The sequence below is a fragment of the Sorex fumeus genome, unplaced genomic scaffold (genome assembly GCF_029834395.1).
Source record: "Sorex fumeus unplaced genomic scaffold, SorFum_2.1 ptg000021l, whole genome shotgun sequence".
Lineage (NCBI taxonomy): Eukaryota > Metazoa > Chordata > Mammalia > Eulipotyphla > Soricidae > Sorex > Sorex fumeus.
In genome coordinates, this window is record NW_026606078.1 from 12973724 (window position 1) to 12999677 (window position 25954).

Below are 25954 nucleotides of genomic sequence, written 5' to 3' on the forward strand. Positions count from 1 at the left end.
AAATGGACACACGATAAGGTCAAGTAGTGTGGGGATGCTTCCCAGGAAAGGCAGAGTATTGTCCTGGGATTAAACAAGTATCTAAACTGTGTCAGATTGGTAAACAAGTGTAGATGGAGCTTCTGTTGAAGCAGAATTCAGACTTGCCTGACACTGGAAAGAGGATAGTTTCAGTAACATTGTCACAATCATTTTAACATTTATCACTTTGTAGTTGTTCTTTATTTCATTATTTGTTTTTTGGGTCAACAACTGTCAGCCCTTACTCTGTCCTACCCTTCACCATTCCTGGCTCTGGGGAGCATTTATGGTGGAAGGATGACACACTCAGAAAGATCATTTCTGCCTGATATCAATTTAATGTGGAGTCTAAATTATAATTCTAAGTGGAGTTGATTCATTAAAAAAAGTGACAGACAAAGAAAAAAGCAGTCAAAATAGATTGCTTTATAGGGTATGGAAGGGGTAAAGAAAATACCTTGCCATAAGACCACAAGGTGGTAATCCACACAAAATATAAATGTATGAAGTAATATTTCCATAAAATCCTAAAAGTTTACTGCAAAAGCTTATATTATTTATATAAAATACTGTATATAATATATATCATATCTGTATGTATTCATTACGTTTTGACCTCAATCAGGACAGTTTACAAGGAAACCAAAAGTACAAAATTTACCAAAACTGTTGGGCTTGGATTTTAGAAATTGATAGACACGACAATGGAGAAACGTATGGGTAAAGTAAAAGGAGACAGAATAGAGTCAAATGGGCAATGATCAGGGGCCTTGAAAACAGCAATGGAGTAGAGCTGTGGCAGCTGTATATATCTAAAGCACAGAGATATCAGGACTGAAGCATGAGACACAAACTATGGTAATGTACCTATAAAATATATCTGCTATGGTGGCATAGTTGAGAGATTAAAGGAAAACGTGGGAATATTGGTGCAGGGCAGTTGACTCTGGATCATGGTTGGTGTCGAAAAAAAATTGTCTGAAAATTTAGTATGGATATTTATATTTATACATTATTTATGGTATTAATATTTATATTTTTGTATTATATATATTTAATTTATAATCATAAATCACAATACATTAAATTAAAAAAATGAATTTGAGAAAATAAGGAAACAGTGCCCTTTATATTTTAAAAAAGTAGAAGTATAGTAAGGGACAGTACCACAGAGGAGGTAAAAGAATATCCTGTGGACAATTACCATTCTTTAGAAAAGACACTATAGAAACAACAAAGACATAGGGTCTGGAGGAAGAATCTGAGCAAAGAGGAATATTCACATTCTCACCCAATTTTTACCTCTGCATTTTAGCACATATTCTAGGCAGTTTATGGTTGTTAGAAACAACCTGTTAATCCCTACTATCCCAGCAGATTCAAGGTGGCTCCCACACTGAGGCCAGCAAGAAATTGCCACATGACTTATCTGGACTGTGTCCACAGTTTCAAAATGGTTGCAGAATACTTACCAGGTTTCTCGGGTTCCTCCTCAGGCACCTGCAATTCCAGATAAGAAGCAACTGTTAGAATTAATTACATTTATCCTGTTTGTCTCCTGGAGCCCCAAGAAAATAAGATGAGAAAGCATGTTAAGTTCAAGCTTCTAAGCAGCAAAGGGACCTACCTAGAGAAGGGACAAGCATTTCTTGGGTAATGGATCTTTAAAATGTGTTGAATTTGGCAAGTTTAATATTATCATCTCAATGAAAAGAAATTTCTTTTGGTAAAGAACCCTAAGCACATGAATCAAAGTAATGGGACCAGCTTAGTTTTCATCTTAAATCAACTATCCCCTGCTAAAATTCTACTCTCCATAAGAAAATTATGCCATAGTCTTTCTAATACAGCATCAGTCATTCCTATCTTCACTGAAATAAATATTGCCTAGTGTTTCTGATATACTGAAGATATTCCAAAAATAATGGGTCCAATTTGATGTCTTTACTCAAAATTTCTTTGTAAAGAGTAAGTAACACATCATTTTATATTTAATAACTTAAAGTTCCATAAATTTCAAGAAAATATCTTGTATTTAAATATCTTATGAAATACACCTGTATTCTTAGCAATTATTTATTAAACTCATATATTAATAAAATATTTTATCAAATATATTTTTAGATTGGACATTCAACTATCATGTAAATTAAGCATTTAATAAATTAGTTATAAAGGAAAAGGGTATTTTTTTAAACTTTAGGGGCCCCACCCAGTACTCAGGGATCCTACTTGGCAGGACTTCAGAGACCTTATGCAGTGTCAAAGAAAATATTTTAAAACATTGGAAATGGATCTTAGATGTAGTAGAGCTAGTAGAGCTGGCAAGTGCCTGCCTTGTACATAGCCAACCCACGTTCAAACCTTTGCAATATAAATTCTTTCTTGAGCACTTCATGGAACAATATTTGAGCACACAAATAGCAATAAGCCAGCGTGGACCAGTCTGTTGCACAAAATGGTTTTACGTGGTCTAAATAAAATAAAAAAATTAAACCAGTAAAAATCGAATTTTAGAGAATACTGACTTACCCCAAGAATCTGGGGCTGCCCAACTTCTCTGTATTCTGTATATGTCTCATCTTCCTCTTTCACTGCTGGTAAGAAAGACAGAGTAAATGTCAGTAGTGTGGGGATACTTCTCGGTAACGGTGGAGTTGTGTCTGGATTTGAACAAATATCTCTTGTTTGTGGATTGGTTATTAATTGTGTACTTAGGTGCTGTCGATGCAGCATTCAGAATTTCTTCATTTTGGAAAGAGGATACATAATAAAGAAGTGTCAAAAAAATGAGTGTGACTTTCTAGGAAAATGCAAATGATACAACAGGAAATAGTTAAGAGAAGAGTTCCTAGCAGCACAACATAAAACTATGAGCTGTACATAGTCTGTACATTGGTTGTGGTGTTCCTTTTCCTGAGTATTTAAGTGATGATATAATACTTGATCCAATGAAACATTCATATTTATAGCATATTTTCATGATCTATTTTTGAGATCATTAAACCAGTGGGCTGGAGCGATAGCACAGCGGTAGGGCATTTGCCTTGCATGCAGCCAACATGGCTGACCTGAGTTCGATTCCTCCGCCCCTCTCGGAGAGCCCGGCAAGCTACCGAGAGTATCTCGCCCGCAGGGCAGAGCCTGGCAAGCTACCTGTGATGTATTCGATATCCTAAACACAGTAACAACAAAGTCTCCAATGGAGATGTTACTGGGCCTGCTCGAGCAAATTGATGAACAACAGGAAGACAGTGACAGTAACAGTGATTAAACCAGAATCACTACCATGACGAGACAAACTGAGGACTGTATATATCAAAGAATAAAGACATGCTACAATGATAGAGAACCTCAATTGTGGGCATTGACAAACCACTTGTCTCTGGTGTTGTGAGTGATCCCCAATACTCGAAAAATCATTTTAATAGACAATTACAGAGTTTTGAAACAGCTTGAAAAATAGATTCCCCTAGATTCGACCAACTGAATTCTACTTAATGTTACAGGACATGAGACTTAAATAAAGACTTAACTTTACTATTTTGCTAAAGGCATAAAAGTGTTGGGAACTACTTTGAGAGGACATCAGAAGTAAAAACTGTGATGAGTCGAAGAGACAATTGAAGCGGTTATGATGCTTTCCTTAAATTCGGCAGACTCAGGTGTGTTCTGCAACAATGACTATCTCTACCAGAAATTCTTAGTCTGGCACCACACCCGCAAGAAGGATTATGAAATAAAACCATAAGCACTCATAATAAATCAAAAAAAATTAAAGCAAATAAATAGGACTTGTCCAATCCCTTACTCTGTCTTCAGATCTCACTATTCTTGATTCCAGGGACTGTTTGTTGTGCCAGAGATTGAACCTGGTAGTTGTGTCAAGGGCAAGCACCTTAACCTCTACTATCTCCTCAGTCCTTCATTTTCTGTTTAATATAAACAGTTACTTCTAGTCTGCCTCTTCCTTCCCCATCCCTGAATTTGCCAAATTTAGAAGAGATTTATCAGCCTACCTTTTTAAAAAACAAATAAAGTTTCCCATCACAGGGACACCAAAAGATCAGAAGCAAGCTATGCTCCTGTCGCCAGCCTCAACCATCAACAGATGAGCAGTTGAGACAAAATGTGGAATTTATATCATCACAATCACCTTGGTGACAAGGCACCTGCACTCCCAGAATGTTGACTTTCTAAAGATGCTCCAACTGCCACTGTCTCTACAAACATGTGTTTGTTTGGTCAACTGTAGTATCAACAACAAAGCTCTTTTTTTGCCAATAGTAATTTTTCTTCATCACTAGTAATCTAAACATAGCTACATGAGATTCATATAACCCCAAATTAAACTATTTTAATTTGGTCATAATTTTTCCCTGAGCTCATTATCAGAAAATAAGCAATTTCAGCGATGGGAGTGTCTGGTTTTTAAAATTTTTTATGATTATCACACTGTGATTTACACAGTTATTCACAGTTAAGTTCCAGGTATAAAATATTTCGTCAGCCATACCATGTTCACTCACATATTGCACAGTTTCCCTCTCACCTCTCAGTCTGCTTCCTTCAGAGGTTCATATTTAAACTTAATCCTCTGATTTGTAGATTTGTGGCTTATTGATTCTGTGGTTCATATATGTACGTAGATATGATACCTCTAAACTTCCGATGAGTGTAATCACCTGTTACCTTCTATTGGCCCTTTTACTCACCACCAACCTCTATTTCTTACCAAAGATCTGTTTTGAAATGCTCCCAATTTACCCAGTTTTGCTTGGTGATAAGTATACATCAGTTACTCTTTCAGGCTGAACAATATGGATGATATTATTCATCTGTTGTTGAATAGTTGATGGGTCTTCTTTCAGAACCCACCCACATGGGACATATTCTGTACTTTATGTTGTCTTAACATGATAATTACAGTGTTAAGTAAGAAACTGGATTTTATACCTGAGTGTTTCTTCTTTGCGGTGTTGGGGACTCAGGAAACAATAAAAAGTGTCTATGAAACCTAAAGTTGGTTTTTCAAAAGAATAATTATTTGGCAAACTTTTAGCTATAGTCATGATAGAGAGGGCTGGAGCGATAGCACAGTGGTAGGGTGTTTGCCCTGTACGCAACGGACATGGCCAACCCGAGTTCGATTTTTCCGCCCCTGTTGGAGAGCCCGGCAAGCTACTGCGAGTATCTCACCCGCATAGCAAAGCCTCACAAGGTACCCATTACGTATTTGATATGCCAAACACAGTAACAACAAGTCTCACGATGGAGACGTTACTGGGCCTGCTCGAGCAAAATCGATCAACAAAGGGAGGACAGTGACAATGAATACAATTATTTCGAAAAAGGTTTTACTTCTAAACTAGAGTATCTAGACAAAATGGATAGAATATTGGAATCACACACCACCCTTCAGAATGAATCAAGAGGAAGCAGAAAACCAGAACAATGATGGGAGCTGGAGAAAATACAGGGGGTAACATGCTTGCCTTGCATATGATCATTCCTGGTTTAATCTTCAGCACCACTTATGGTTCCTGGAGCACTGCCAATATCAATCCCTGAATACAAACTAGGAGGAATTCTGAGCACAGTTAGGTATTGTCTCTAAACACACCAAAACCAATAATTAAATTGAAAAAATTATTAAAAATTTACCCGCCCCCCCCCCCCCCCCAATAAAGAGCCCAACTAATGGCAAGGAAACTGGTGAATTTTAGCAATCCTTTAACTTTTTGTCCTCTATGCTTTCCCCTTTTGTCTTACTCTGCTAACTGATGTCTGGGGTACCAACAAGAATCGCAAATAGCTTTGTGTGATATTCCTTCTGGGCCTGAACTCAGCAGCTCACACACCTTCCTACCTTGTCCCTGGGGACATATTCTACTCATTGTGTTGGAAAGAGTGTTTATCTGAAGGGATAGCTACAGGTTTCAGACCTAGATAAAGATAAGAAATGTTCCAAGACACTCTAGTTTCAAGACAAAAAGCTATATACAAAGAAAATTGTGTTGGAACATTGTGTGCCTGATACAACTCTATTATAAACAATCTTGTAAATCATAGTGCCTTAATAAAAATTTCAAGAAAATAATATTCACTTACCAGTTGTAATTCCACAGACATTTGTGAAGTGAATGTGTTTTGAGCTTGTTACTCATTAGTTATTTTTCCTGAGACTCAAAATATTCAATTGATGATTACTAATAATAAATTACTTTGGTCTATTTATTCATTTATATATTTTTTTTACTTTGGTCTATTTAGTTTGTGTCTAAATTGCTTTAAAATTGAAGGATCTAGGGGGCTGGTTGTTAGTACAGTGGGCAGAACGTTTATTTACACATAAAGAGATAACCCAACTTCTGTCTCTGGACCCGCATTTGGTCCCTGAGCACTACTAGGAATGATCTCTGAGCGCAGAGCCCCGAGTGTATCTTGAAAACCACCAGTGTGCCCTTCCCCCCCAAAAAAAGTAAATAATTAACTATCAAGAATAAATACATTTGAAAAGTCTATTTCAAGAGTCTGAGTAGGTCAAGTTGTCTCATGTTCCCAAATACTTGAGTCCCAGTGCAATCACCGTAGTCCCAGATCCAACTGCATTAGCCAGGTTCTTCCTCAGGTTGACAAGCAGCCCATTACTAAAGAAATAATCTGAATCTGACAAAAGGATTTAAAAAAAAAGTCTGACAGACTTTTCCAATGCTTTAAAGGTCAGTGGCAGAATTTTATTTTGAAATCAAAGAACTTTCATACTCAGGCTCTATTGATGGTCCCTGGTGGACTGACACTTATCTCTGAGAGTACTTTACTCTTGAAGTCAAGCCATTTCATAATGTTTAGTTTTGTCTTCACTTTCTCGTTTAGATGGACTAAGTGCATTTTGAGAGCATGAGATGCAGAATTTTTCTCTTCACTTGCCTGTCTTTATGTCTGATTTTCACTCATATGCAAACACACACACACACACACACACACACATACACACACACACACTGCCGAATTTCACTTTCATTTTTCACTTGACTGGGGGAGTAGACACACCCAGCTGTTTTTAGAGATGATTTCTGGTGGGGTTGGGACATTGTATGTGGTGCAAAGAAAGTGGGTCAGACATGTGTTACTCAAGTATCTTAATCCTTCTACTAACTTTTTGGTGACTACATTAATAATTTTAATATGTTGTGATCAAGAAAACATTTTGTGTGACTTCACAATTTATTGTTAATTTTTTATGTCTAAGTCTATGTCCACCCTTAAGTATTCTCTGTATATACACTTAAATTTTTTTTCACAGAATCTGGTTGTTTTATTGTTTATATATATATTTATATATATTTAAAATGAATAATGTTTTGAATTTTCAAATTGATGTTTTGAGTTCTTCAACTTTTCTCAACACTTGCTGCTCCAGAGTCCCTCCAGTTGTTTGTGGGGCAGCTGCTGTCCCTTCTGATATAGTGTCATCACTTCCTCATCCCAGGTATCTGAGGGGATTTCAGACACTAGATAGACAATCTCTGACTCTGAGTGGCCCCTGACTCATGCTGGTCTTCTTGTTATCCCTTTACTCTTGTCGTTTGATGAAACTGCAGGTCTTTCAGTGTTAGAGAGGAAATCCTTGGAAAAAAAAGAAGAAAAGGATATCATCGCCCGCTCACTTATTAGAACTGAGATTTATGACTCCTGGATTTTTGTATGTTGCTGAGAATTTTTATCAGAAGTTTGTAAAACTTCCATGTTTTATGTACGTTATTTATACATAACTCTTATGTCTATTGATTGGAAAAATATGTCACCATGACTTGATACCCACTTTTTTTAATGAATCACCATGAGGTACAGTTATAGACTCACAAACTTTTGTGCTTAAATTTCAGTCATACAAAGATCGAGTACCAATCCCTCCACCAGTGCCTATTCTCCACCACCATTGATCCCAATTTCCCTCCCACCACCCCTACCCAATCCCCCCCCCACCCTACCTCTGTGGCAGGAACATTCCCTTTTACTCTCACTCTTCTTTTGGATGTTGTGGTTTGCAATACAGGTATTAAGTGGCCATCACATTCTATAGTCTACTTTCAGTACACATATCCCATCCCGAGCAGACTCTCCAAGCATCCTTTACTTGATGTTCCCTTCAATATCTAAGCTGCCTTTTTCTCCAGCATGTGAGGCCAGCTTCCAAGCCATGGAGCAATCCTCCTGGTTCGTATCTCCTGTTTTGTATCCTTGGGTGTTAGTCTCCATTCTGTTACTTTATATTCCACAGATGAGTACAGTCCTCCTATGTCTGTCCCTCTCTTTTTGACTCATTTCACTTAGCTTGATAGTCTCCATGTTGATCCAAGTAGATGAAAATTTCATGACTTTATCTTCTCTAACATCTGCATAATATTCCATTGTGTAGATGTACCAAAGTTTCTTTAACCAGTCATCTGTTCACGGGAACTCAGTTTTTTTTCTCGATCTTGGCTTTTGTAAACAGTGCTGCAATGAACATACAAGTGCGGAAGTCATTTATACTATACTTTTTTTTCATCTCTGGCATATATTCCCAGAAGTGGTATTGCTGGGTCAAATGGAGCTCAATTTTGAATTTTCTGAGATGTGTCCACACTGTTTTTCAAAAAGGCTGAACTAGTCAGCATTCCCACCAGCAGTGAAGGAGAGTACCTTTCTCCCTACATCCACACCAACACTGGTTGCTTTTTTCATTTGGATGTGAGCTAGTCTCTGTGGTGTGAGATGACATCTCATTGTAGTTTTGATCTGCATCTCCCTGATGATCGGTGATGTAGAGCATTTTTCATGTGCCTTTTGGCCATTCATATTTCTTCTTTGAGAAAGTCTCTATTCACATCATTGCCCCATTTTCTGATGGAGTTGGATGTTTTCTTCTTGTGGAGTTCAACCAGTGCCTTGCAGATCCTTGATATCAACCCTTTCTCAGATGGATATTGGGTGAATATCCTTTCCCAACCTGTAGACTGTCTTTGTATTCTGGTCACTACTTCTTTTGAAGTATAGAAGCTTCTAAGTTTAAGATAGTCCCATTTGTTTATCTCTATTTCCAATTGCTTGGTCTGTGGCATGTCATCTCTGACGATACCTTTAGCTTCAATGTCGTGGAGGGTTTTTCCGAACTGGTCTTCAATGTACCTTATGGATTCTGGTGTGATGTTGAGGTCTTTAATCCATTTTGATTTGACTTTTGTTCATGGTGTTATGTTAAGGCCTGAGCCCATTGTTTGAATGTAACTGTCCAGTTTTGCCAGCACCACATTTGTTAACGAGGCTTGCCTTGCTCCCCTTCTCATTTCTTTCTCCTTTATCAAAGATTAGATGATCATATATTTGAAAGTGTGTGTAAGGATATTCAACCCTATTCCATTGGTCTGTGTCTGCCTTTATTTCACTACTGTTCTGTTTTAATTATTACCTCTTTGTAATAGAGATTGAGGTTGGGGAAGGTGATGCCTTCCATCTTCTTTTTCCCTAAATTGCTTTAGCTATTTGTGGGAATTTATTGTTCCATATGAATTTCAAAAGTGTTTGATCCATTTCTTTGAAGAATTTCATGGTTATCCTTATAGAAATTGCGTTGAATCTGTACAATGCTTTGGGGAGTATGGCCGTTTTGACAATGTTCATTCTCCCAATCCATGTGCAAGAGATATCTTTCCATTTTCTTGTGTCCTCTTTTACTTCATGAAATAGCATTTTGTAGTTTTCTTCATACAGCTCCTTTACCACCTTAGTTAAGCTGATTCCAAGCTACTTGATTTTCTGAGGCATGTTTGTGAATGGGATTGCTATTTTCATGTCACTTTCTTCTGTCCCGTGATTTGGATATAGGAAAGCCATGGACTTTTGGATATTGATTTTATAACCTATGATTTTATTGTACAAGTAAATTGTTCCTAGAAGCTTCTTGGTAGAGGTTTTAGGATTCTCTAAATATAGTATCATATCTTCTGTAAATAGTGAGAGCTTGATTTCTTCCTTTTCTATCTGGATGTCCTTAATATCTTTTTCTTGCCTAACTGCTATTGCAAGTACTTCAGAACAGAAGTGGTGAGTGTGGACATCCTTGTCTTGTTCCTGATCTTAGATAGGAGGCTCTTCGTTTTTTTCCCCATTGAAGATAATGCTTGCGATAGGCTTGTGGTAGATGGTTTTGACTATATTGAGGAAACTTCCCTCAATACCCATTTTGGCAAGAGTTTTCATCATAAACGGGTGCTGGATCTTGTCAAATGCTTTCTCTGCATCTGTTTTTATGATCATCTGGTTTTATCATTTCTTTCGTTTATATGATGGATTATGTTTATTGAATTACTAATGTTAAACCACAAAAGCCACAACCCCTGCTGTGCTGTAGGTGGGGCCTGGGGGGAGGGGAGCAGGGGGGAAGGGTCACACACCTGAGTGAGGGAGCAAGATGGTGGCGCTGGAGGCGGGCAGGATGGAGGTCCAGGGATGTTGGGAGGGTTCGGGTCCAAGTGACGAGCATGTGCACAGGCGCGAGGATGGCGCACCAGTGGCTGGTCACACACCTGAGCTGTATACACTTTTTTCAAAAAGTAAATTCAGATACTTTGGGGTAAAATTTTTTCTAAATATCCTTTAATCCTATTTGATGTAGGTCAGAAATTAAAGTTTTTCTTTTGTTATTTATTCCATTTAGTTGACTGACAGATATGGCATCAATTTCAGGAATGTACTTGAGTCTTGAATTATTTACCTTAATTTGATTTATTTTGGGAGGGGTTTGAGCTACACCCTGCAGTGCTCAGGGGATATTCCTAGCTGCACTTTGCTCATCAGTTGTCCCTGGGGGTTGCTGGGAAACTGTATGTGGTGCCGAGGAGTTATATATGGGTCAGCACACGCAAGGCATGCTCCTTACTATCTTTCTAGCATTCTCATTCTAAAAGATAAACACTTTAAAATGCTTATCATAAATCTGAGTTAAGGGATTTTATTTTTAAGCAGTTTAATAACAAGAGACTGGAGCAATATAACAGTGAGTAGGATGCTTACCTTGCACAGGGCTGACACAAGGGTTTGAGCCCTGGTATCTAATATGGTTTCCTGAGAAGTACCATGCCGAGTCTCTCTCAGTGACCACAAAGCCTCGCCCCCAGGCTCAGGCTTTTGTGAGTGATGGTCCTCATTGAACAGCTGTGCATGGAATTCAGAAAGGTCCTACAGCAGCCTTGCTGATTGTATAAAAAAAAATTTACAAGCTCTCATATCCCCACTATCAAATAGAAAAAAGAGAATTTTTTAAAATTTATTTATTTATTTATTTATTGAATCACCATGGGAAAGGTTACAAAGCTTTCAGATTTAGGTCTCAGTCATGCAAATATCAAGCACATTTCCCTTTACCAAAACTTATCTTCTACCATGAAGAACCCCAACAAAACCCCACCCCCCACCCCTCCCAGTCCCCGTGGGGCAGATGAATTCTAGTTAACACTCTATCTGCTTTGATTAGATTCATTGTTTCAATAAAAGATTCACCACTATTATTTAGAGTTTACCAACCCCCCCAAGTCAGACATGCTGACAAAGCATTGTGAAGTGATTTGCTGTCTACAGCTGGGTTCAAGAATTATATGTTGGTTTTGGATTTCTACTATTTTACTTATTGACCCTGGAAGTATTTCTACTGAAAGTCAGATAGTTAAGAAATTGGTTTCTGTGCTCTGGAGTCGTGGCCGTGCTGGAGAGCCGCTAGTGGGGGGCAACTGGTGGCCTCGGTAGGGCGTGAAGGGCGGACCGAAACGCCCCCCTTCCCATGAGGTTTTAGTCGCCCCCAGTCCCCCGGCTCATACCTGCTGTCCACAAGGCTCCCATTTGGCCGTCATCTTTCTTTCCAGAGAGGAGAGGGCGAATGGGACAACACCCTTTCCCCTCCGGGCAGACCTGATGGCCTGGATTAACGCATAGTCCGTTCACTTTTCTGCTCCAAGCTGTCGGGTTCTGCATTAAGTCCTTGTGCTTCTGGGGCCGTGGCCGTGCTGGAGAGCCGCTCGTGGGGGGCAACTGGCGACCTCGGTAGGGCGTGAAGGACGAACCGGAACGCCCCCCTTCCCATGAGGTTTTAGTCGCCCCCACACCCCCGGCTCATACCTGCTGTCCACAAGGCTCCCATGTGGCCGCCACCTTTCTTTCCAGAGGGAGGAGGGCGGAAGGGAGCAACACCCTTTCCCCTCCGGGCAAACATGATGGCCTGGATTAATGCATAGTCCTTTCACTTTTCTGCTCCAAGCTGCTGGGTTCTGCATTAAGTCCTTGTGCTTCTGGGGCTGTGGCCGTGCTGGAGAGCCGCTCGTGGGGGGCAACTGGTGACCTCGGTAGGGCGTGAAGGACGGACCGGAACGCCCCCTTTCCCATGAGATTTTAGTCGCCCCCACACCCCCCGCTCATACCTGCTGTCCACAAGGCTCCCATGCGGCTGCCATCTTTCTTTCCAGAGAGGAGAAGGCGACTGGGGCAACACCCTTTCCCCTCCGGACAGACCTGATGGCCTGGATTAACGCATAGTCCCTTCACTTTTCTGCTCCAAGCTGCCGGATTCTGCATTAAGTCCTTGTGCCTCTGGGACTGTGGAAAAAAGAGAATTTTTAAGAAGCCAAAAATTTACCTTATTTGATAAAATTAAAAATTTAGCAATTTTCTTTCAAGTATATGAAATTATATTATGCTTCTATTATACAAAGCAACATAACATACTGAAAGCTTCACAGAATACTTTATCATGGTTTAATTCTGCACAGCGGTAGGGCGTTCGCTTTACAAGCGGCCAACATGGCCGACCCGAGTTCGATTCCTCCGCCCCTCTCGGAGAGTCCGGCAAGCTACCGAGAGTATTCGATATGCCAGACACAGTAACAACAAAGTCTCCAATGGAGACGTTACTGGGCCCGCTCGAGCAAATCGACGATCAACGTGAGGGCCTTTACCTTTACCTTACCTTTAATTCTGTACTTAATTTTGTGGCCACATCCAGTATTGATCAGAGCTTACTTCTGGCACTGAGCTCATAGATTACTCCTGACAGAGCTCAGGGCCTTATGTGGTGCTGGAGATCCAGCCCAAGTAAGTTGCCTGAAAGGCAAGCTCTCTGTTCATTGTACTGTTTCTCCAGCCCCCAAAGCTTTTTTTCATTTCCCCCACCTCTTAAAAAGAAAAAAAAAACATCTGAGTTCTTGTAGAAAATAGTTATATAAGCTGTAAACACCACCTAAAATATATATTACAAGAAAAGCACAATTAATTATAAATAATATTAAATGTTGATACAGATGTCCAAAATAAAACTGAACAAATTAGATCACCACACATGTAATACAGGTTTATTTGCTATTGCAGAGGTCTTTGACTTGTTCTTCACAAGAGAACAATGCAAAATCAACTGAATAGCCCTCATTTTCATTTACATCCAGTACCATGAAAGCAACAAAAATATCAACAATTGAGACAAAGCTTCCAAAGAGAATAAGGAGATGACTAACATGGAGGAAATATTATGAGGAGTATACCAAAGTAGTCATGAGACACTGAAGGCCATAAGAAAGGGAAGCTTCCACACAGCAGGACAGACACCAAACTCCCCTGTAGTTATAGGAAAGACTGACCAAATGTCTCACCCAACAACCTGATTTGAAATCATTTTATTTAAACTTCCCACACACACACTGATATGCCATAGTATACATATCCTACAAACAACACTGTAGCCAAAAGCAAACACATTTCTCCTTCAATAAAAGGTTTTGTGATGTTAGTTAAATATGTAGAGTGGTTTTGATGGAAAGCAATTATTTATTTATTTATTTATTTTTCAAATGGCAAGCTCTATTCACTGTGCTCTAAACATCATCTGCTTATTCAGATATGGCACCTGGTTTGTGAAAGGACATAGATGGGTACAACAGAAAACCACCCCTGTGGTGACAATACTCTCTTCGCACATTGGAGTGGGAGTGTGAAAATTGGGATAGACAAGCCTGAAAGAGCTGTGCTGTGCAAGATGGATCTAAGGATGAGTCAGGCAGTCTCCCTGGTAGAGAGAGGATGTCTTCAGAAGTCAGGGCTGGTGCCAAGGGCATAACAAGAGAAATGAATGGTGTGAGCTTATGAATACAGCTCTTCCAAACAGAACAGAGTAGAAATCTTGCAGGAAATAAATACTCCTTTATTAAAATGTGAAACTTTTCTCTTCATGTGTATTTAAATTTATTGATGCATACACAAGTCCATTAAATGGTGTTATAACCTACATCTGTATAACCTACATTTCTGAAAGTTTGCCTCATTCATTTTTTCCTATATATTTATTTTTAATACTACTGAAGTGTCCACAGTGAACTCATTAGAAACCCAGCCCTTGTCTTTTCATTGCTCAAGTTGAGTGCAATTTTGTATGTTCCCTACTGAGACCAGGGAAGCTGTTGGGTTTGTGTCTCACTGCCCCACTGCTCTGGAGCACAGCGTAAGCATTGAGGCTGCAGTCCCATGCTGCACAGTAATAATCAGCCTCATCCTCAAGTCTGAGCCCAAAGATGGTCAGGGTGGCCACAGTGTCTGACCCGGAACCTGAAAATCTATCAGAGATCATGGAGGGCCGGTTGTTATCCCTGGCCATCACAGATTTAGGTGTGTGGCCTGGATGTTGCTGTATCTAAACTGTTCCGGGATACCCAACAGTGTTGCTGTTCCCAATGCAGGTGAGTGTGGCTATCTGTCCAAGAGTCTGGGTCACTGTTGGCTGCTGTGTCAGTCCTGTATGGGCCATGGACCCTGAGAGGAACAGAGGAAAGTATGCATGCAGAACACCAGGTTAGTCTCACAAGAGTACAGATGTTCATTAGAACTGGATATTGATGGTTTTCCCCAGGTAAACTCAACACTTACCTATGCAGAAAATGAGGAAGGTGAGGAAGAGAGGAGCACAGGTCATGGTGAAGCCTTATACTCTGAAGGCTAAAGCCTGTTGTGGAGATGAAAGAGCTTCTCCAAGTCTCTCTATATCTTTCTACCCTATAGGGGGTTGGAGTTGGTGCATTCAAATAAGCCATTGTTCTCTGTCTCTGCCACCATGGCTCTGGGGACATGAGGAGATGAGGAGCAAAGAGGGCTAGTGACCTGAACCAGAAGTTACACTACCTGTCTCTTGTGACCTGGGAAACATGTACATATACATTCATACAGGGTGGATGGGGTCTATTCAGAGAAGTTGCATAATCAGAAGTTTTCCCATTGTCTTCAATCCAAATCTTATCAGAACACCTAAACAGTTAATGAAAATGACTTGTGTCCTGCTCCTCATTTCTATGCTTCTTACAATGACTGATGTACCCTAGTAACTGATGATTCTGTACAAGGGGTTGGCAGGCCTGTGGATGTTTCTCTCTATACACACTTACTCAAAACAGTTTGTCTCTGCTGAATCTACATAGCATGCTCTGTTCATTTATTCGGGCAGTTGATGACTATCTCCCCCCAAAAGATGGAGTGAAGCTAATTTTCCCTTTCAGAGTGTTAGAAACTGGTTTTGAAATGCAACACTGTGGGTATTTTAACCTTATCACCCACAGGTTTATTTCCTATGGGACCCAAGGCTGCTATGCTACATGGAGTGGTGCATATAAGTCCTTGATTTTCTAACAAGGATGAAACATGCTATTTTTGCCCCATCATAACTTTTCTGCAAAAACCTGTGTCCTGGACATAGAACTTTTTCCCTATAAGGATAAGAATGGGTTACAATGCAGTGTAAGACTTACTCAGTCTGAAGCCTGCCACTATGGCTCTGACGATATGAGGTAAAGGGCAAAGAGGACTAGCAACCTGAACCAGGAGTTACACTACCAGTTTCTTGTTACCTGGGGAACATGTACATAAACCACATTCCCCCCGAAAAAAATTAGAAAAAAACACTTCTCAAAAAATTAGAATTTTTAAAATTTAAATAACATGTGTGTTGGAGACCCCAAGTCGCTGCCCACAAACGAGCCCTCTGGCTACTCAACAAGCTGCTTAAACCATGATCCCAGAGACTCAGAAACAAATCTCGGAACCCAGAAGCTTTTGGCAGAAATCCCTCCAGATTTAACTATTAAGATTTCAGAATTATTTAGATTTATCAGAATTATTATCAGAATTATTAAGATTTTAGAGACCACATTACATCATATGCTATTCATTATCAGCTTGATCACTTGATCACTGGACTTCCCGTTAATCATCGATTTGCTTGAGCGGGCACCAGTAACGTCTCCATTTGTCCCTGTCACATACTAGTGTAGCTCAAAGGAGTCTGTTCGCTGTAGGAACACGAAGAGCCTCAAACCGATCGTTCATGATCTTGAAGATGTCTGATCATCTGGTAGGTGGGCAGCCACGTGGTCTTTTGACATCCAGTGGAATCTAGTCAGAAACAGTTCTACTCCAGCAGTCGTCTCTAAATTTCATTACGTGACCAGCCCATCTGATTTTTGACACCTTGGCAAATGAGACAGCGTCCCTGATTCTTTATTGTCGATGGAGATCAGAACTCCGGATTCTTTGTCTCTTTTGAGTGAAATGTGATATTCCAAGCATAGCTCTTTCAATTGCTCTTTGGGAGACCCGAATAGCATTCTCATCCTGTTTGCGTAGGGCCCAGTTCTCTGAGGCGTATGTTCATGCAGGAAGAACCGTGGAATCAAAGAGATGTGCCCGGAGCCGGAGGTTCTTCATCCTCTTAGCTATTTCTTCCACGGTCTTGAAGGCGTTCCAAGACGTTCTCTTTCTCCTGCACAGCTCAGGTGCCAGGTCATTTGTCATATTGACTTCTCGACCTAGGTACACATAGCTGTTGCATTTGGAGATGGTCGTTCCATTGAGAGCAAATGGGGCATCAGGAACGAGGCTGTTTCTCATAAACATTGCCTTCATAAGATCCAGCTGTAGTCCGACCATTCCACACTCACGGTCGAAGTCAGCCAGCATTTGTGCTGCTTGGCTAATATTTGGTGTTATTAGAACAATGTCATCAGCAAAGAAGAGATGGTATAGTTGCTGACCATCTATCTTCACTCCCATTCCTTCCCATTCCAGTCGTTGCATGATGTTCTTGAGGGTGGCACTGAAGAGTTTCGGGTAAATGGTATCACCCTGTCGAACCCCTCTCTTGACATCAATGATTACTTCTTTGTAGAATGGTGAGATCTTGATAGTGAATCTGTAATACAGCTCACGGAGAATCCTGTTGTATTGAGTTTGAATGCCCTGTTTTGCCAGGGCTTCAATAACCGCTTTCGTCTCAACAGAATCAAAGGCCTTCTTTAAATCAATGAACGTTAGACAGATCAGCATCTTGAACTCCCAAGAAACCTCAATGAGCTTGGTTATTATGTGGATATGGTCAATGGTGCTGAATCCTTTGCAGAACCCGGCTTGCTCGCATGGTTGTCCTTCATCTAGTGTTCTGCCAATCCTATTTAGGATGACTTGAGTGAACAACTTGTAGATGATAGACAATAGGCAGATCTGGTGATAGTTGCCAATGTCATGGATGTCTCCCTTCTTGTACAGTAATACGGTCCTGCTGGTTTTTCATTAGAATGAACCTTGCATTCAGACAGGTAGCATGTGAAGAGCCGAGCCAGTGTATTGATGAGTACTGACAGCAGGTTGTTCAGGTGTTCAGGTCTGACCTTGTCTGGGCCGGGTGCTATTTGTTTCTTTACTGACGAATTGGCGTGTCAGATTTCGGAACGGAGAACATTGGGAATGACATATCTATCCTGGGGAATTTGGTATGTGGTCAGGTGGACATGGCTATCGAAGAGATCTGAGTAGAAGTCATGGACAATCTTTTCCACTGCCCTTCTGGAAGATGTGATACATCCATTAGGAGGGCAGTCATCTTGGTCTTGTAGTTGGCGAAGGACAGGCGGGCGTTACGAATACTTTTCCCAGCTTCTGCCACATCTACCAGCACTTCTGCTCTTCTCTCTTTGAGGTCTTCCTTGATCGCATCTATGCACTGCTTTGCGAGCTCGGACGTGGTGGAGAATGGGCACTGGTGGAGGGATGGATACTCGATCATTGTATAACTGAAACCCAAGCACAAAAGTTTGTAAGTCTACAACTGTATCTCATGGTGCTTCACTCATTAAGAAAGATGTGAGGAGAAAGAATGAGAGAAACATTTGTTTAAGAGAAAACACAACCTTCCCCAGAGTGGAAATAGGTAAGCAAAAAAAAAAAAAGAGGGACAAGTAAGTGAGATACACGTCCAAGAGAGAGCATGGACTTGAAGAGCAAGCCAACCATAATTTTCTTTCCATGAAGCTTCTTTTCTTTTTTTTCTTCTTTAAGTTTTTCTCTACACTAAAGAATTTCTATAACTCACTGTCCTTATCTCTCAAAAGAGAGCATAAAATGACTCACCATAGCCATGCCTCTCTGGACTCCATGCCAGGCTTTTCATTCGGGGCACCCTAGAAGGTGTCAGGTGAGTTCCGTCTTTGTCCCAAGGAACCCAGCTCCGGCAGCCAAAAACCTCCAGAACTCAAGTGCCTCCATGCTCCCGGGTGCTCTCCACAAGCTCAGGCCAAGTCTCACCCACGACTAAGCATATCACTGGACATCTCATATATCACATTACTCCAAGAGTAGCTCCAAGAGTAGCGCCCCGCATTTGATGGGGTTTAAAGTAGAAGGCAGCCAATCTTAGAGGGAAATATATACATATACAAGGGGCTGGAGCTATAGCACAGCGGGTAGGGCGTTCGCCTTACAAGCGGCCAACATGGCCGACCCAAGTTCGATTCCTCCACCCCTCTCGGAGAGCCCGGCAAGCTACCAAGAGTATTCGATATGCCAAACACAGTAACAACAAAGTCTCCAATGGAGATGTTACTGGGCCCGCTCAAGCAAATCGACGATCAACGGGAGGGCCTTTACCTTTACCTTTTTACATATATAAGTGTATATATACACACACAAGGCTCAACCCTTAACAATATATTAGTAATATCTTATAGAAGGGTTAATGGCCCCTGGCTGAAATAGAACAGTCTTCACACTCTCTAAGGAAAGTGTTGTAGAGCATTTTCAGCGGTTTTGTTTGCTTTTTTTTTATAACAAACAAAACAAAATAAATTATTTCAATTCTGCTTTGGGGCAGGGATTGGGGTTTAGGATGGAAATATCTGAAATATGGTGGTGAGAAGGTGTATTGTGAACTACTTTATAAAAATAAAATTAAATTAAACTTGACAAAAGAATTTCTATAAACTACCAGTTCATTCTCTTAACAAATGTTTTTGGGTCTCTCTCTCTCTCTCTCTCTCTCTCTCTCTCTCTCTGTCTGCATAAATATTCATAGAGTAAGTTCCACCCAATTTATAGCTAAAAATGGGATTGGTTTTATTTATTTCCCTGACTATGGGTGTAACATCCAGATATCCACATATAACTTCCAGATATTCAACCATAACTTTCTAAGTGTATCATTTCTAAGAGATTGTCTTTTCTAACATTCCTAGTAAGTTTTAAACCATAACCTCTCATATGAGAGGACTCTCATTTGCCCCACTCTGGGGCACCCTGTGTGAAAACAGCTGGGCGCGGAGTCCCCTCGGCCCCAAGGGACCCAGCCCTGGCAGCCAACCACCGCCATGCTCCAGGCCGCTTTCCAGACCGCATGGCCGCCTCTCATTATAGGACATTTCCTACTCATTTTCCATAATTACCACACCATATTTGATGGGGTTCAGACAGTTGGCAACAAATTATAGAGAGAAATATATAAATATATGCCTCTCAGAGAGCCCAGCAAGCTCCCGAGAGTATCCCGCCCGCACGGGCAGAGACTGGCAAGCTCCCCATGGTGTATTTGACATGCCAAAACCAGTAAAGACAGCAAGTCTCATTCCTCTGACCCTGAAAGAGCCTCCAATCGTTGGGAAAAGACAAATAAGAAGAGGCTGCTAAAATCTCAGGGCTCGGAGGAATAGAGATGTTACTGGCGCCCACTCAAGTAAATTGACAAACAACAGGATGACAATGATACAGTGATATTACTAGAACTGAAGACTTGTTGTTTTCTCTATTTTATTTTATTTGTTTTTATTGGGCCTGGAGCGATAGCACAGCGGTAGGGCATTTGCCTTGCACGCAGCCAACATGGCCGACCCGAGTTCGATTCCTCCATCCCTCTCGGAGAGCCCGTCAAGCTACCAAGATTATCTCGCCCGTATGGCAGAGCTTGGCAAGCTACCCGTGACATATTCGAGATGCCAAACACAGTAACAACAAAGTCTCCAATGGAGATATTACTGGGCCTGCTCAAGCAAATCGATGAACAACGGGAGGACAGTGACAGTGACAGTGATTTTTTTTTTTATTATGTAGGAGTACTGCTATTCATTCAGACACTGATTAGGCTGATTGAATTTTGCATTAACTCCACCTTACTTTTCTTTTTCTTTCCCATTTTCTATAATTTTATTTATTGAATCACCGTGAGAGCAGTTACAAAGCTTTTGGGTTTAAGTCTCGGCCACACAATGAAATACCCGTACCTTCACCAGTGCCCACCACGAAAAACTCCAGTATACCCCCATCCCTCCCCCTCTCCCTACCTGTGGGGCAGATGATTTCCAAATCACTCTCTCTACACTTTGATCACATTCAACATTTCGACACCACACTCATCACTATTATTTGGAATTTTACCCCAACACTCAGATCTGCCAAAAAGGCAATAGTAGACAGTTTGTTTTCTATTGCTGGTCATGAATAACATATGATGTTGCACGGTTGCAGTAGTGGCTACGCAATTTTGAAATTCCGAAATTTTAACAATTAAATCTGAAGAAATTTTCTGCCCAAACCTGCTAGGTTCCGAGATTCGTTCCTGAGTCTCTGGGATCATGGCCATTAAGCAGCTTGATCAGGAGCCAAAGAGGCCATTCGTGGGAGGTGACTCATGGTCTCGTTGGGGTGGGGAGGAAAGGGCCGGCTGCACCCTGATCCCGTGAGGCCCCGCGTGTCTCGTCACTGCAGGCCCAAACCTAAGTCCAATGGTCTCTGGAAGATGGTAGCCACCGGGCCACCTTGGGGGAGCAGGTGGAGGGACAACACCCTTTGCCCCCTGGGGTGGCCCAGCATCAGTAATCTACTGTGTGGCCCACACGCATTTCTGCCAAAAGCTGCTGGGTTTCGAGATTTGTTTCTCAGTCTCTGGGATCATGTCCATTAAGCTGCTTGATCAGGAGCCCGAGAGGCCATTCATGGGCAGCGACTCAGGGTCTCATTGGCACGGGGAGGAAAAGCCGGCACCACCCCCATCCTGTGAGGCCCCGCGTGTCTCGTCACTGCGGGCCCAAACCTCACTGTACAATGGCCTCTGGAATATGGTGGCCACCAGGCCACCAAGGGGGAGCAGGTAGAGGGACAACACCCTTTCCCCCCTGGGGTGGTCCGGCAACAGTAACCTACTGCGCAGTCCAGACGCATTTCTGCTAAAAGCTGCTGGGATTTGAGATTTGTTTCTGAGTCCCTGGGATCATGGCTGTTAAGCAGCTTGATCAGGAGCCAGAGAGGCAGTTAGTGGGCAGCGACTCGAAGTCTCATTTGCACGGGGAGGAAAGGGCCGGCTCCAACCCCATCTTGTGAGGCCCCACGTGTCTCATCATTGAGGGCCCAAACCTGACTGTCCAGTGGTCTCTGGAGGATGACGGCCACAGGGCCACCAAGGGGAACCAGGCCAAGGCATGAAACCTATTCCCACCTGGGGTGGCTCAGCACCTTTGGGTTTTGAGATTTGTTTCTGAGTCTCTGGGATTATGGCCATTAAGAAGTTCGATCAGGAACCAGAGAGGCCATTTCTCCAATTATATAGCTGAGCCGGAGGTGGTTTGTGGGTGTGTCTCCCACATACCTAACTTTTGGCTGTTTACTTTCTTGGTAAATTTTGCCCCAAGGTTTTGGGGTCTGGCCAAAGGCAGAGCAGCAATTTTGGGGTATCTAGAAGTCTAAAGGAGCCATGAGGCTGCTGATATACTCACAGGTACAGATTGACCTGCTGCGTTTTCTCTATTTTAAATAAAATGTGGTTCTATGAAGAATTTGATGAATATTTTTTTAAATATCAATGATATATATGTTTAAATGATGTTAATCCTAGTTGTAAGATGTAGTAAGTATCCCTAAAATGTCAGATATTTGTTGGAGGTCAGAGAGTTATCATAGTGGGTAGGGTATTTACCTTGCACCCAGCTGACACATTCCATAGGTCCACTAAGTACTGCCAGTAACAATTCCTGAATGCAGAACCAGGAGTAGGCCCTAAGCATCTCTGGCAGTAGCCTTCATTATAAGAAAGAAATTTTGCTTTTATTTATGTGATTGAATCTAGGGTATCTTAGTGGAGAATAATCTCATACTGCTGTCTGCAACACTGGGGTCAGCACCGTTTTCCGGCAGAACATTTGCACAAGCCTCTTGCAGGCATTGCGGCTTGTGTCAGTATCAATCCAGATACAAACTCAAACAACTGACATTTTATTGATTGATTACTTATTTTTTGATTGGTTTGTATTTGGGTCATAGCCAATGAATAAATAAGCAATCAATCAATACAATGTCAGATGTTTGAGTGAGAAAGTTAGCCTCTGGGATCATTCTTTGTGGGTTGGTACTGACACAAGCCACAATGCCTGCAAGAGGCTTGTGCAACTGTTCTGCTGGAAAATGGTGCTGACCCCAGTGTGGCAGACCACAGTGTGAAACTGTTCTCCACTAGGCTGCCGTAGATCCAATCACATAAATAGAAGCAAAGTTTCTTTTATAATGCAGGCTATTGCTGTGTGGGAGACAGCTCTTCCAAACTGGGTGTGGGGGAGTGAAACAACAGTGAGAGATATTAGCAATTGTTGGTAGGAGAAATTGGAAACCTCATACATTGAAGGTAGACAAGTAGCCAGTGAAACTTCTGGAAATACACATCTGACCACCCCGATCATCTAGAATATTATTAAATGACTTGCCTTGGGATGAAAACTTACATTTAAACTAACAAAAACAAATAAACCAATGTTTTGTGCAGCCCTTTGCTTAAGAGAAAACAGATTATCAAATAGCCCAAATGAGCAGGTTCAGCTGAACAAATAAACAAAATGTGCTACGTTCACATGGCAGAATATAATTCAGCAAAAGAGCTTGAATTTCTACTATGCATAGTTCAATTTATCAGCTAGAAAACACAAATACTTTATCAATTTGCCCAAATGTGCAATAGAACAAAGAGAGAGAGAGAAAGAGAGAGAGAGAGAGAGAGAAAGAGAGAGAGAGAGAAACCAATAGGAGAGTAAATCTTTAGATTTTGAGATAGTTTGGATTTAGCTAAGGGGAAACGGTAGGACATGGAATGGGGTGGAAGTAGCTGATTAGATGGAGATGGATGGAAACTAAACGTGAGGTGGAAGATACAGTCTATACTGAAAAGAGGTGTGAAATCACACCTCACACCCCTGAAACTTTTAAAGGTTGTAAACCAGTATGAACTCAGTAGCAGAGTAAACTGCTGTCCCATGCCACATCATGCATGGGCCTAGAAACACTTTATAAAAAAATGTAAATAAAATAATGGAGGTGCAAAGTACCACAATTTTTAGAACCCTTCTATGTGAAATATCCAGAACAGGAGAATTCATAAGATTTGAACGTGGATTAGTGATTTCCCTGGTGTGAGTAGGTTGAGGCAGAATGAGAAGAATTACTAATGGGTTTGAACTTTTGTTCCAGGATGATGAAAATGTTATAAAATGAGATTTTGGTGTTGACTGTGCAACTCTGTCAATTCATGAAACACAATTGAACTGAGCACTGTATGTTTATACATGATTAATAACAGGTTACATCTAGGATTAGCTACTAAACACACCCAGTCTTAGAAGGAGGAGCCATAGCTGACCCTGTTCAGTGTGTCTGTACTTAGAATTATACTCAGACAGTACAGTCTCCACAGCTCTGTTTCCTGATTTGACAGGTCGTTGTGGATGGTCACTTAGACCAGGGTTGGGTTTTTGTCTCATTTCCCCTTGAGTCTGAAGCAATGTGTCATTGTTGATACTGTAGTCCCATGTAGAACAGTAATAATCAGCCTCATCCTCAGGCTGCACGCCTGAGATGGTCAGAGTCGCCTTGTTTCCAGATTTTGAACCAGTGAACCGAGCTGGGATCCCTGTAGGTCGAGTACTTCCAAGCATCACAGTTTTGGGGGGAGCACCAGGAATCTGCTGGTACCACCCTGCATTATAGGTACCAACATTGGTGCTGGTTCCAGTGCAGGAGAGGGTGACGGTCTGTCCTACAGACCCTGACACTGATACCTCCTGTGTCAGTCCAGTCTGCGCCCAGGAGCCTGGAATGGAGCAATGGAGACACAGCGGTGAGACAGTTACTAGCCACAGCCTGTTCTCAAAACAGAGCATTTTTCCACCACCACAGCCCCTCAACCCTGATCATGGTCACTTCCCCAAGTTCCCACAGCCAGTCACCTGGGTACTGAGCTAGCAGGAAGAGGAGGAGGACAGGAGACCAGGCCATTGCAGAGACACCCTGGACTCTGATCTGGAGCTCACAAGCGACACAATTGCACAAAGTCCCTCTTATTTTCGTCCCCTGATGAGTAGAAAAGAGTGCTTTATGCAAATCAACCGCTCTACATTTGGTGAGAGTTGAGTTGGAGGTGGAGCTGGGGCAGCCTCCAGGGTGCTAGAGGTCACAGTTTTTAGTCCCCAGGGAGTGCAGAGCCCCAGGTGACAGTTTCAGAGTTGAGTTCCCCCAGCAGCATCAGGGACAAGACCACAGCGCCACCTGTTGATTCAGATGTAGACCAAACACAGAACCATAGGATGAGCCAGCACCCTCACAAGTTCAGCTGTCCTCAGACAGATGCAATTGTCCTTAGCTGAATCTTAGGAGCAGATTCTTAAGCTCCCAAATATCTATATCGAGATAGTTATTGTCTTCAGAGCGCATCATCTATAAACATCAACCTCTGAATGCATGTGAAGTATCATACCCAAAAATTTCCGAAGGATATTGAGGAAGGTACTCAGCTTCCCTTGGCAGCACCTCTTCTGAATTTGATGAACACTGGGATGGCTGGTGGAAAGAATAGATTTAAGGTTGCTTTCCTGGAGGGGTGCCCTCTCCTGGAATGAACTCCATCTCACAATTTACTGGGCTTTGAAGGTCAAGCAGGGACACTTGACACAAAATTGTCAGCAGCTGTCCATGGATACATGTGGCCAAGCTCTGTCTTGATACCTGGCATCTCAGGATGAGCTAGACTCACCGAGGAGCCACAGTGTGTTTATATTGTATGACTTTTCCCCCTTCACTTCCCTTTCATTCTATTTGTTCTTTTGACATTAACTGAGAGACTTATTATTGTTCTGATACTAATCTTTACGTGTGTCAATTTTCATGTAGAATGAAAACTATGTCTTTGACTGGAAGATTTAGTATTAGTTGACATATGTACTTTCATTGAGATTCTCTGTTTTACAATGCTATTAAAAATAGTTTCACACGTGCATAATTTCAACACCACATTCATCACCAATATCACCCTTTCCCTACCCGAGGAAAAATATCATCCATACCCTTCAATCCCATGCCATAACCACCAATTTAATTGTTTTCCTGTCATATTGCCTTTGAAAGCTTGCTGCTACTTTTCTGAATAATTTTTTTTTCATTTTTTTATTTATATAATTTTTTACAAATCTTTGTGCCTGAGTTTCGGTCATACAATGATCAAATACCCATCCCTCCACCAGTGCCCATTTCCCCCCACCCCTCCTCCCACACTGCCTCTGTGGCAGGGCATTCCCCT

At 41.5% G+C, this 25954-nt stretch overlaps 1 gene segment (V, D, J or C); it reads right to left on the reverse strand.

The window, feature by feature from the left end:
- Window positions 1–91: 91 nt before the first annotated feature.
- Window positions 92–24710, reverse strand: LOC130022890 (immunoglobulin lambda variable 2-23-like). The segment is given in 5 exon segments: window positions 92–153; window positions 1494–1521; window positions 2554–2618; window positions 24023–24472; window positions 24609–24710. Coding segments are annotated over 5 exon segments (654 nt in total).
- Window positions 24711–25954: the final 1244 nt, after the last annotated feature.